Source organism: Bombina bombina, chromosome 1 (assembly GCF_027579735.1).
Source record: "Bombina bombina isolate aBomBom1 chromosome 1, aBomBom1.pri, whole genome shotgun sequence".
Taxonomy (NCBI): Eukaryota; Metazoa; Chordata; class Amphibia; order Anura; family Bombinatoridae; genus Bombina; species Bombina bombina.
In genome coordinates, this window is record NC_069499.1 from 1,345,844,480 (window position 1) to 1,345,858,063 (window position 13,584).

The 13,584-nt window shown below is 38.4% G+C and overlaps 1 protein-coding gene across 2 annotated transcripts in view; it reads right to left on the bottom strand.

The window, feature by feature from the left end:
* LDHD (lactate dehydrogenase D) overlaps positions 1–13,584 on the bottom strand; it is an 85,591-nt gene that overhangs the window by 41,980 nt on the left and 30,027 nt on the right. For both annotated transcript variants that reach the window (XM_053702925.1, XM_053702933.1), the window contains one exon: positions 12,016–12,215. In XM_053702925.1, the coding sequence (XP_053558900.1) occupies positions 12,016–12,215 (200 nt within the window). The remainder of the gene's footprint in view (positions 1–12,015; positions 12,216–13,584) is intronic.

Sequence of the window (13,584 nt, forward strand, 5' to 3'; positions counted from 1 at the left end):
CTAAATTTTAATTAAACTACAGTCACCACTGCACCCTATGGTTTCTCCTTTCTCGGCTTGTTTCGGTCGAATGACTGTATATGGCAGTGAGGGGAGGAGCTATATAGCAGCTCTGCTGTGGGTGATCCTCTTGCAACTTCCTGTTGGGAAGGAGAATATCCCACAAGTAATGGATGATCCGTGGACTGGATACACTACAAGAGAAATAAATTTATCAGGTAAGCATAAATTATGTTTTTATTAGGGGGCTTAGAGTAGGTGTAATTAGCTTAAAATTCTTGTAATCTTTTTTTATTTTTTGTAATTTAGTGTTTGTTTTTGTTTGGTAATTTAATTTAGTTTATTTAATTGTAGGTAATTGTAGGTACTTGTAGTTAATTAATTTAATTTATTTATTGATAGTGTAGTGTTAGGTTTAATTGTAACTTAGGTTAGGATTTATTTTACAGGTAATTTGGTAATTATTTTAACTAGGTAGCTATTAAATAGTTATTAACTATTTAATAGCTATTGTACCTAGTTAAAATAAATACAAAGTTGCCTGTAAAATAAATATAAACCCTAAAATAGATAAAATATAATTATTCGTTATATTGTAGCTATATTAGGGTTTATTTTACATGTAAGTATTTAGCTTGGATGAAGACTGCTCCAGGCTTGATGAGGATGAATGTCCAGTCTTCAAAAACTGTAAGTAGATCTTTGGGGGTTAGTGTTAGGTTTTTTTAAGGGTTTATTGGGTGGGTTTTATTTTTAGCTTAGGGTTTGGGCAATGGAAAAGAGCTAAATGCCTTTTTAAGGGCAATGCCCATTCAAATGCCCTTTTCAGGGCAATTGGGAGCTTAGGTTTTTTAGATAAGATTTTATTTGGGGGGTTTGGTTGTGTGGGTGGTGGGTTTTACTGTTGGGTGGTTGTTTGTATTTTTTTTTACAGGTAAAAGAGCTGATTTCTTTGGGGCAATGTCCCGCAAAAGGCCCTTTTAAGGGCTATTGGCAGTTTAGTTTAGGCTAGGGTTTTTTTTATTTTGGGGGGGCTTTTTTATTTTGTTAGGGCTATTAGATTAGGTGTAATTAGTTTAAATATTTGATAATTTATTTTTAATTTTGTGTAATTTAGTGTTTATTTTTTTGTAATTTAGTTAATTGTATTTAATTAATGTATTTGATTTAATTGTAGTGTAATGTTAGGGGTGTTAGTGTAAGACAGGTTAGGTTTTATTTTACAGGTAAATTTGTATTTATTTTAACTAGGTAGTTAGTAAATAGTTAATAACTATTTACTAACTAGTCTACCTAGTTAAAATAAATACTCTCGGCTAGATTAAGAGTTTTGTGTTAGGCTTAAAAAGCAGCGTTAGTCGGTCCTAACACTGCTTTTTAACGCCCGCTGGTATTAAGACTCTTGCAGGTACAGGTGTACCGCTCACTTTTTTGGCCAGACTTGGAACTACCGCAAATCCACTTACGTAAATTGCGTATCCTCTTTTTTGAATGGGACTTGCATAGCGCCGGTATTACGAGTCTGCCAAAAAGTGAGCGGTAGACCCTCTCCTGTCAAGACTGGTACCGCATTTTAAAGTCAGTAGTTAAGAGTTTTACACTACGCCGTAGCATAAAACTCTTAACTAAAGTGCTAAATAGTACACTAACACCCATAAACTACCTATTAACCCCTAAACCGAGGCCCTCCCACATCGCAAACACTAAAAGAAAATTATTAACCCCTAATCTGCCGAACCAGACATCGCCGCCACTATAATAAATATATTAACCCCTAAACCGCCGCACTCACGCCTCGCAAACACTAGTTAAATATTATTAACCCCTAATCTGCCGCCCCTAACATCGCCGCCACCTACCTACATTTGTTAACCCCTAATCTGCCACCCCCAATGTCGCCGCCACTATATTAAAGTTATTAACCCCTAAATCTAAGTCTAACCCTAACCCTAACACCCCCTAACTTAAATATAATTAAAAGAAATCTAACTAAAAATTTCTATCATTAACTAAATTATTCCTATTTAAACCTAAATACTTACCTGTAAAATAAACCCTAACGGCTAGATTTGGAGTTTTGTCGGTAATGAACCGAAAAACTAACGCCGGCTTTTTTCTGGCCGCACCATAAAAATAACTCTCGTATTGAGAGTCCACATAAAGGCTGCGTTAGGCTCCAAAAAAGGAGCGTAGAGCATTTTTAACGCAGCTTCAACTCTCAATACCAGAGTTGCTTACGGACGCGGCCAGCCTCAAAAACGTGCTCGTGCACGATTCCCCCATAGGAAACAATGGGGTTGTTTGAGCTGAAAAAAAAAACCTAACACCTGCAAAAAAGCCGCGTTCAGCTCTTAACGCAGCCCCATTGTTTGCTATGCGGAAACACTTCCTACGTCTGCACCTAACACTCTAACATGTACCCCGAGTCTAAACACCCCTAACCTTACACTTATTAACCCCTATTCTGCCGCCCTCGCTATCGCTGACACCTGCATTTTATTTTTAACCCCTAATCTGCCGCTCCGTAAACCGCCGCTACTTACATTATCCCTATGTACCCCTAATCTGCTGCCCTAACATCGCCGACCCCTATATTATATTTATTAACCCCTAATCTGCCCCCTCAACGTCGCCTCCACCTGCCTACACTTATTAACCCCTAATCTGCCGAGCGGACCGCACCGCTATTATAATAAAGTTATTAACCCCTAATCCGCCTCACTAACCCTATAATAAATAGTATTAAACCCTAATCTGCCCTCCCTAACATCGCCGACACCTAACTTCAATTATTAACCCCTAATCTGCCGACCGGAGCTCACCGCTATTCTAATAAATGGATTAACCCCTAAAGCTAAGTCTAACCCTAACACTAACACCCCCCTAAATTAAATATAATTTTAATCTAACGAAATTAATTAACTCTTATTAAATAAATTATTCCTATTTAAAGCTAAATACTTACCTGTAAAATAAACCCTAATATAGCTACAATATAAATTATAATTACATTGTAGCTATTTTAGGATTAATATTTATTTTACAGGCAACTTTGTAATTATTTTAACCAGGTACAATAGCTATTAAATAGTTAAGAACTATTTAATAGCTAAAATAGTTAAAATAATTACAAAATTACCTGTAAAATAAATACTAACCTAAGTTACAATTAAACTATCAATAAATTAATTAAACTACCTACAATTACCTACAATTAACCTAACACTACACTATCAATAAATTAATTAAATACAATTCCTACAAATAAATACAATTAAATAAACTAGCTAAAGTACAAAAAATAAAAAAGAACTAAGTTACAAAAAATAAAAAAATATTTACAAACATAAGAAAAATATTACAACAATTTTAAACTAATTACACCTACTCTAAGCCCCCTAATAAAACAACAAAGCCCCCCAAAATAAAAAATGCCCTACCCTATTCTAAATTACTAAAGTTAAAAGCTCTTTTACCTTACCAGCCCTGAACAGGGCCCTTTGCGGGGCATGCCCCAAGAAATTCAGCTCTTTTGTCTGTAAAAAAAAAACATACAATACCCCCCCCCAACATTACAACCCACCACCCACATACCCCTAATCTAACCCAAACCCCAGCGTTCAGCTCCTAACGCGGCCCCATTGTTTCCTATGGGGAAACACTTCCTAAGTCTGCACCTAACACCCTAACATGTACCCCGAGTCTAAACACCCCTAACCTTACACTTATTAACCCCTATTCTGCCGCCCCCGCTATCGCTGACACCTGCATTTTATTTTTAACCCCTAATCTGCCGCTCCGTAAACCGCCGCTACTTACTTTATCCCTATGTACCCCTAATCTGCTGCCCTAACATCGCCGACCCCTATATTATATTTATTAACCCCTAATCTGCCCCCTCAACGTCGCCTCCACCTGCCTACACTTATTAACCCCTAATCTGCCGAGCAGACCGCACCGCTATTATAATAAAGTTATTAACCCCTAATCCGCCTCACTAACCCTATAATAAATAGTATTAAACCCTAATCTGCCCTCCCTAACATCGCCGACACCTAACTTCAATTATTAACCCCTAATCTGCCGACCGGAGCTCACCGCTATTCTAATAAATGGATTAACCCCTAAAGCTAAGTCTAACCCTAACACTAACACCCCCCTAAATTAAATATAATTTTAATCTAACGAAATTAATTAACTCTTATTAAATAAATTATTCCTATTTAAAGCTAAATACTTACCTGTAAAATAAACCCTAATATAGCTACAATATAAATTATAATTACATTGTAGCTATTTTAGGATTAATATTTATTTTACAGGCAACTTTGTAATTATTTTAACCAGGTACAATAGCTATTAAATAGTTAAGAACTATTTAATAGCTAAAATAGTTAAAATAATTACAAAATTACCTGTAAAATAAATACTAACCTAAGTTACAATTAAACTATCAATAAATTAATTAAATAAACTACCTACAATTAACCTAACACTACACTATCAATAAATTAATTAAATACAATTCCTACAAATAAATACAATTAAATAAACTAGCTAAAGTACAAAAAATAAAAAAGAACTAAGTTACAAAAAATAAAAAAATATTTACAAACATAAGAAAAATATTACAACAATTTTAAACTAATTACACCTACTCTAAGCCCCCTAATAAAACAACAAAGCCCCCCAAAATAAAAAATGCCCTACCCTATTCTAAATTACTAAAGTTAAAAGCTCTTTTACCTTACCAGCCCTGAACAGGGCCCTTTGCGGGGCATGCCCCAAGAAATTCAGCTCTTTTGCCTGTAAAAAAAAAACATACAATACCCCACCCCCCAACATTACAACCCACCACCCACATACCCCTAATCTAACCCAAACCCCCCTTAAATAAACCTAACACTAATCCCCTGAAGATCATCCTACCTTGTCTTCACCTCACCAGGTATCACCGATCCGTCCTGGCTCCAAAATCTTCATCCAACCCAAGCGGGGGTTGGCGATCCATCATCCGGTGGCTGAAGAGGTCCAGAAGAGGCTCCAAAGTCTTCATCCTATCCGGGAAGAAGAGGCGATCCGGACCGGCAACCATCTTGATCCAAGCGGCATCTTCTATCTTCATCCGATGACGACCGGCTCCATCCTGAAGACCTCCACCGCGGACCCATCTTCTTCCGGCGACGTCCAACTGAAGAATGACGGTTCCTTTAAGGGACGTCATCCAAGATGGCGTCCCTCGAATTCCGATTGGCTGATAGGATTCTATCAGCCAATCGGAATTAAGGTAGGAATATTCTGATTGGCTGATGGAATCAGCCAATCAGAATCAAGTTCAATCCGATTGGCTGATCCAATCAGCCAATCAGATTGAGCTCGCATTCTATTGGCTGTTCCGATCAGCCAATAGAATGCGAGCTCAATCTGATTGGCTGATTGGATCAGCCAATCGGATTGAACTTGATTCTGATTGGCTGATTCCATCAGCCAATCAGAATATTCCTACCTTAATTCCGATTGGCTGATAGAATCCTATCAGCCAATCGGAATTTGAGGGACGCCATCTTGGATGACGTCCCTTAAAGGAACCGTCATTCTTCATTTGGACGTCGCCGGAAGAAGATGGGTCCGCGGTGGAGGTCTTCAGGATGGAGCCGGTCGTCATCGGATGAAGATAGAAGATGCCACTTGGATCAAGATGGTTGCCGGTCCGGATCGCCTCTTCTTCCCGGATAGGATGAAGACTTTGGAGCCTCTTCTGGACCTCTTCAGCCACCGGATGATGGATCGCCAACCCCCGCTTGGGTTGGATGAAGATTTTGGAGCCAGGACGGATCGGTGATACCTGGTGAGGTGAAGACAAGGTAGGATGATCTTCAGGGGCTTAGTGTTAGGTTTATTTAAGGGGGGTTTGGGTTAGATTAGGGGTATGTGGGTGGTGGGTTGTAATGTTGGGGGGTGGGGTATTGTATGGTTTTTTTTTACAGGCAAAAGAGCTGAATTTCTTGGGGCATGCCCCGCAAAGGGCCCTGTTCAGGGCTGGTAAGGTAAAAGAGCTTTTAACTTTAGTAATTTAGAATAGGGTAGGGCATTTTTTATTTTGGGGGGCTTTGTTGTTTTATTAGGGGGCTTAGAGTAGGTGTAATTAGTTTAAAATTGTTGTAATATTTTTCTTATGTTTGTAAATATTTTTTTATTTTTTGTAACTTAGTTCTTTTTTATTTTTTGTACTTTAGCTAGTTTATTTAATTGTATTTATTTGTAGGAATTGTATTTAATTAATTTATTGATAGTGTAGTGTTAGGTTAATTGTAGGTAATTGTAGGTAGTTTATTTAATTAATTTATTGATAGTTTAATTGTAACTTAGGTTAGTATTTATTTTACAGGTAATTTTGTAATTATTTTAACTATTTTAGCTATTAAATAGTTCTTAACTATTTAATAGCTATTGTACCTGGTTAAAATAAATACAAAGTTACCTGTAAAATAAATATAATTCCTAAAATAGCTATAATATAATTATAATTTATATTGTAGCTATATTAGGATTTATTTTACAGGTAAGTATTTAGCTTTAAATAGGAATAATTTATTTAATAAGCGTTAATTAATTTCGTTAGATGTAAATTATATTTAATTTAGGGGTTTGTTAGTGTTAGGGTTAGACTTAGCTTTAGGGGTTAATACATTTATTAGAGTAGCGGTGAGCTCCAGTCAGCAGATTAGGGGTTAATAATTGAAGTTAGGTGTCGGCGATGTTAGGGAGGGCAGATTAGGGGTTAATACTATTTATTATAGGGTTAGTGATGCGGATTAGGGGTTAATAACTTTATTATAGTAGCGCTCAGGTCCGCTCGGCAGATTAGGGGTTAATAAGTGTAGGCAGGTGGAGGCGACATTGAGGGGGGCAGATTAGGGGTTAATAAATATAATATAGGGGTCGGCGGTGTTAGGGGCAGCAGATTAGGGGTACATAAGGATAACGTAGGTGGCGGCGCTTTGCGGTCAGCAGATTAGGGGTTAATAAGTGTAGGCAGGTGGAGGTGACGTTGAGGGGGGCAGATTAGGGGTTAATAAATATAATACAGGGGTCGGCGGTGTTAGGGGGAGCAGATTAGGGGTACATAAGGATAACGTAGGTGGCAGATTAGGGGTTAAAAAATTTTATTCGAGTGTCGGCGATGTGGGGGGACCTCGGTTTAGGGGTACATAGGTAGTTTATGGGTGTTAGTGTACTTTAGAGTACAGAAGTTAAGAGCTTTAGAAACCGGCGTTAGCCCAGAAAGCTCTTAACTACTGACTTTTTTCCTGCGGCTGGAGTTTTGTCGTTAGATGTCTAACGCTCACTTCAGAAACGACTCTAAATACCGGAGTTAGAAAAATCCCATTGAAAAGATAGGATACGCAATTGACGTAAGGGGATCTGCGGTATGGAAAAGTCGCGGCTGAAAAGTGAGCGTTAGACCCTATTTTGAGTGACTCCAAATACCGGCGGTAGCCTAAAACCAGCGTTAGGAGCCTCTAACGCTGGTTTTCACGGCTTCCGCCAAACTCCAAATCTAGGCCTAAGATAGCTACAATATAATTAATAGTTACATTGAATCTATTTTAGGATTTATTTTTATTTTTCAGGCAAGTTTGTATTTATTTTAAATAGGTAGAATAGTTATTAAATAGTTATTAACTATTTAATAACTACCTAGCTAAAATAAATACAAAAGTACCTGTAAAATAAAACCTACCCTAAGTTACAATTACACCTAACACTACACTATAATTAAATAAATTAACTAAATTAAATACAATTAAATAAATTACTTACAATTACCTCAATTAAATTAGCTAAAGTACAAAAAACACTAAATTACAGAAAATAATAAACAAATTACAGAAATTTAAACTAATTACACCTAATCTAATAGCCCTATTAAAATAAAAAAGCCCCCCCAAAATAAACAAAAACCCTAGCCTAAACTAAACTACCAATAGCCCTTAAAAGTGCCTTTTGCGGGGCATTGCCCCAAAGTAATCAACTCTTTTACCTGTAAAAAAAATACAAACAACCCCCCCAACAGTAAAACCCACCACCCACACAACCAACTCCCCAAATAAAAACCTATCTTAAAAAACCTAAGCTCCCCATTGCCCTGAAAAGGGCATTTGGATGGACATTGCACTTAAAAGGGAATTTAGCTGTTTTGCCGCCCAAAGTCCCTAACCTAAAAATAAAACCCACCCAATACACCCATAAAAAAACCTAACACTAAACCCCTGAAGATCGACTTACCGGGAGACGTCTTCATCCAAGCCAGGCAAAGTGGTCCTCCAGACGGGCAGAAGTCTTCATCCAAGCCGGGCAGAAGTGGTCCTCCAGATGTGCACAAGTCTTCATCCAGACGGCATCTTCTGTCTTCATCCATCCGGCGCGCAGCGGGTCCATCTTCAAGACATCCGACGCGGAGCATCCTCTTCATCCGACGACTAACACAGAATGAAGGTACCTTTAAGTGAAGTCATCCAAGATGGCGTCCCTTAGATTCCGATTGGCTGATAGAATTCTATCAGCCAATCGGAATTAAGGTAGAAAAAATCCTATTGGCTGATGCAATCAGCCAATAGGATTGAACTTCAATCCTATTGGCTGATCCAATCAGCCAATAGGATTGAGCTTGCATTCTATTGGCTGTTCCAATCAGCAAATAGAATGCGAGCTCAATCTTATTGGCTGATTGCATCAGCCAATAAGATTTTTTCTACCTTAATTCCGAAACAGCCAATCGGAATCTAAAGGACGCCACCTTGGATGATGTCACTTAAAGATACCTTCATTCTGTGTTAGTCGTCGGATGAAGAGGATGCTCCGCGTCGGATGTCTTGAAGATGGACCCGCTCCGCGCCGGATGAATGAAGATAGAAGATTCCGTCTGGATGAAGACTTCTGCCCGTCTGGAGGACCACTTCTGCCCAGCTTGCATGAAGACTTCTGCCTGTCTGGAGGACCACTTCGCCCGGCTTGGATGAAGACGTCTCCCGGTAAGTCGATCTTCAGGGGTTAGTGTTAGGTTTTTTTAAGGGTGTATTGGGTGGGTTTTATTTTTAGGTTAAGGACTTTGGGCGGCAAAAGAGCTAACTGCCCTTTTAAGGGCAATGCCCATCCAAATGCCCTTTTCAGGGCAATGGGGAGCTTAGGTTTTTTTAGATAGGTTTTTATTTGGGGGGTTGGCTGTGTGGGTGGTGGGTTTTACTGTTGGGGGGGTTGTTTGTATTTTTTTTTACAGGTAAAAAAGCTGATTACTTTGGGGCAATGCCCCGCAAAAGGCCCTTTTAAGGGCTATTGGTAGTTTAGTTTAGGCTACTGGTTTTTTTTTTATTTTGGGAGGGCTTTTTTTATTTTAATAGGTCTATTAGATTAGGTGTAATTAGTTTAAATTTCTGTAATTTGTTTATTATTTTCTGTAATTTAGTGTTTTTTTGTATTTTAGCTTTTATACTTTTATTTAAGTATTTAATTTAGTTAATTTATTTAATTATAGTGTAGTGTTAGGTGTAATTGTAACTTAGGTTAGGTTTTATTTTACAGGTACTTTTGTATTTATTTTAGCTAGGTAGTTATTAAATAGTTAATAACTATTTAATAACTATTCTACCTAGTTAAAATAAATACAAACTTGCCTGTAAAATAAAAATAAATCCTAAGCTAGATACAATGTAACTATTAGTTATATTGTAGATAGCTTAGGGTTTATTTTACAGGTAAGTATTTAGTTTTAAATAGGAATAATTTAGTTAATGATAGGAATTTTTTTTAGATTTATTTAAATTATATTTAAGTTAGGGGGTGTTAGGGTTAGACTTAGGTTTAGGGGTTAATAAATTTAGTATAGTGGCGGCGACGTTGGGGGTGGCAGATTAGGGGTTAATAAGTGTAGGTAGGTGGCGGCGACATTGGGGACGGCAGATTAGGGGTTAATAAATATAATGTGGGGGTCAGCGATGTTGGGGGCAGCAGATTAGGGGTTCATAAGTATAATGTAGGTGGCGGCGGTGTCTGGAGCGGCAGATTAGGGGTTAATAATATAATGCAGGTGTCGGCGATGTCGGGGGCGGCAGATTAGGGGTTAATAAATGTAAGATTAGGGGTGTTTAGACTCGGGGTTCATGTTAGGGTGTTAAGTGTAAACATAAATTTTATTTCCACATAGGAATCAATGGGGCTGCGTTAGTGAGTTTTACGCTGCTTTTTTGCAGGTGTTAGACTTTTTTTCAGCCGACTCTCCCTGTTGATTCCTATGGGGAAATAGTGCACGAGCACGTTACACCAGCTCACTGCTGACTTAAGCAGCGCTGGTATTGGAGTTCGGGTATGAGCAAAATTTTGCTCAATGCTCACTTCTTGTCTTTTAACGACGGGTTTGTAAAAAAACGTAATACCAGCGCTGTAGGTAAGTGAGCGGTGAGGGAAAACTGCTTGTTAGCACCTCATAGCCTCTAACGCAAAACTCGTAATCTAGGTGAAACTTAGCTGTGAAATAAAAATAAAACCTATGCTAGCTACAATGTAACTATTAGTTATATTGTAGCTAGCTTAGGCTTTATTTTATAGGTCAGTATTTAGTTTTAAATAGGAATTACTTAGGTAATGATAGTAAGTTTTGTTGAGATTTATTTTAATTATATTAAAGTTAGGGGTGTTAGGGTTAGACTTAGGGTTAGGTTTAGGGGTTAATAACTTTAGTATAGTGGCGGCGGTGATGTTGGGGGTGGCAGATTAGGGGTTAATAATATTTAACTAGTGTTTGCGATGCGGGGGGGCAGCGGTTTAGGGGTTAATATGTTATTATAGTGGCGGCGATGTCTGGAGCGACAGATTAGGGGTTAATCATTTTATTTTAGTGTTTGCGATGCGGGAGGGCCTCGGTTTAGGGGTTAATAGGTAGTTTATGGGTGTTAGTGTACTTTATAACACTTTAGTTATGAGTTTTATGGTACAGCTTTGTAGCATAAAACTCATAACTACTGACTTTAGATGGCGGTACGAATCTTGACGGTATAGGCTGTACCGCTCACTTTTTGGCCTCTCAGGCAAAACTCGTAATACCGGCACTATGGGAGTCCCATTGAAAAAGGACTTTTTGAAAGGTGCGGTAGTTACATTGCGTTACAGCCAAAAAAAAATTGGGGGGTAAAGCTATACCTGCAAGACTCGTAATAGCAGCGGTAGTGAAAAAGCAGCGTTATGAGGCTTTTTCACTCATAACGCAAAACTCGTAATCTAGCCGAAAGTTAACATAATAGTTATCTTTCATACACTTTGCAAAACATTTTAATTTAATATCCCTTAAGTCAGTGGGGTAGATTTAATAAGCAGCAGATGCTATCTACCCCCCGTGCCCCGTAGTTTCTGTCTCCCAGGAAACAGAATTTAAGCAGTAGCGGTCATAAGACAGCTGCTCCTTAACTTTCGTGGCAGACTGCAATCATCCTGATCAGATACGATCAGGATGATTGACACCCCTTGCTAGCAGGTGGCAGTGAATGTGCAGGGTGCAGCATTGTACAAGCAGTTCACAAGAAATGCTTGTGCAATGTTAAAAGCCGACAATGTATGCTGTTGGCATTTAGCGATGCCGGGTGGACATGATTCACTACAGCGAATCATGTCCGTCCAGCACTTAATAAATTGACCTCAGTAACTCAATTAATGTAACAAATAGGGAGATTCTTCAAATTAGTTTCACTTATATTTAGTGCACTCTTATAATGGCCCTGTGCCAAAAGGAGAAAATGAAAAGGAAACAACATTACCATGGATTAAAAAATAGTTCTAAAGATTAAATTAGTGGTTGATCTTCAAGGGTATAGAGGACAAAAAGCTCATTTGAATAAAAAAGCACTGATGTTTTTGTGTAATGTAAAACACTGTACTGCAATAAAAAAATAGAACTGTGTAGATATCAGTAGAGCAAATATGGAGAAGACTGTATTACAAATATAAGATCTATATTATGCTCACCAATTCTAGCAATTGGAACTCCACACTGTAGTATTTGTACTGTGCTATCCACTGCTGCCTGAACACTAGGAAATGAACAAACCGCAGATACCACAGCTTCAGGAATGCCGTGTAGACGCAGGGTCGCTTTAGTTATAATGCCAAGTGTCCCTTCGGATCCCACAAAAAGGCTTGTCAGGTTGTAACCAGCAGAGGTTTTCCTGTAGATGGATGAAGGTTTGATATGAAACAGCACATAAACTTCTGCTTAGAAAATGCATTTATAATGTGCAGCATATTTGTTATTATTACTGTTACAGCAACTGGATAATACAGTTAGAAAAGCAGACACAGAGATTTTGACTGCAGCTAAGACCCAACAAGTCTGCCCATATTTCTTATAAAGTGATGCTCATCTCAGGTGTTCTTGAAGTCCCTCACAGTTTTTGTATTTACCACCATTTACCCTGCAAAGGGGTTAAACACATAATTAAAGTGTCACTCAGAAACTTCAGATAACTGATGGTCACCCATTCAGCAGCAGTAGCCACATAATTTGGTCGTGCATTTAGCACTGCCGATTCTGTCTGTGGGACTAGCTGTTCTCTGTGGCTCGCGAGAAGTACTTTAACTATAGGTTTAACGCCTGTGCGGGTTAAACACAGAGGCCTAAATTATAGGTGGAGCAATACATTTGTATCGCTCATGAGGGCTAACACCGCTCAAGCTGTGGCGCTGGTATTACAAGTTGAAAGAAAAAGTTTGAGTGCAAGCGAAAGACTCAGGCGCGCTAACTTCAGGACTTCGGCTATCACAAACGCTCTATCTCCCTCTTCTATGGGGCGTGCTAAAGAAATATTTTTCTATTTTTTCTAATATTTTATTTATCGTTTGTGAGCTAACTTGAAACTGCGCTAGTCTAACTGCACTAAAGCCGAAGGTGTGCTAGGAATACATCAAATTCCTATGTTCTTCACTTAGAAGAAAATGTATGTATATTTTTTTTGTAAAATTATCTATATATCTATATAATTATATATATGTATGTATATATATATATAAATATACTGTATATATAAATATTAGTCCAACAAATACTAAATTGGGGGATTGAATATGATGCACAATGTTGGTACATGTCATACATCATTATGCTAGCAAGGTCTGCATTTTTTTTTTGGCTCATTAGATTAGTATTTCTCAAATCCATTCCTCAAGTACCCCTAACAGGACAGATTTTCATGATAGCTAGAGCACAGGTGAAACAATCAGCTGATCAGTAACCATGGTTATAACCTGCTCTCACCCATCAGCTGATTGTTTCACTTAAAGTGAAGGTCACTTTTAATCCTGAGAGCCGCTGCAGCGCTTCCTCCGCCCGTCGTAAGTCCTCTTTGCGGGTCCCAAATGACGAATCTGATTTCATCCAATCACGGCGTTCCCTCAGGCCATGATCCCCCCGGGGGGCAACGCCGTGATTGGAGGAAGCCGGATTCGTAATTTCTGACGTAAGCAGAGGCTTCCGATGGCCGGGGAATCGATGGAGCAGCTTTCAGGATTAAAAGGTAAGTTTTTGAAGAAAACGCTTGA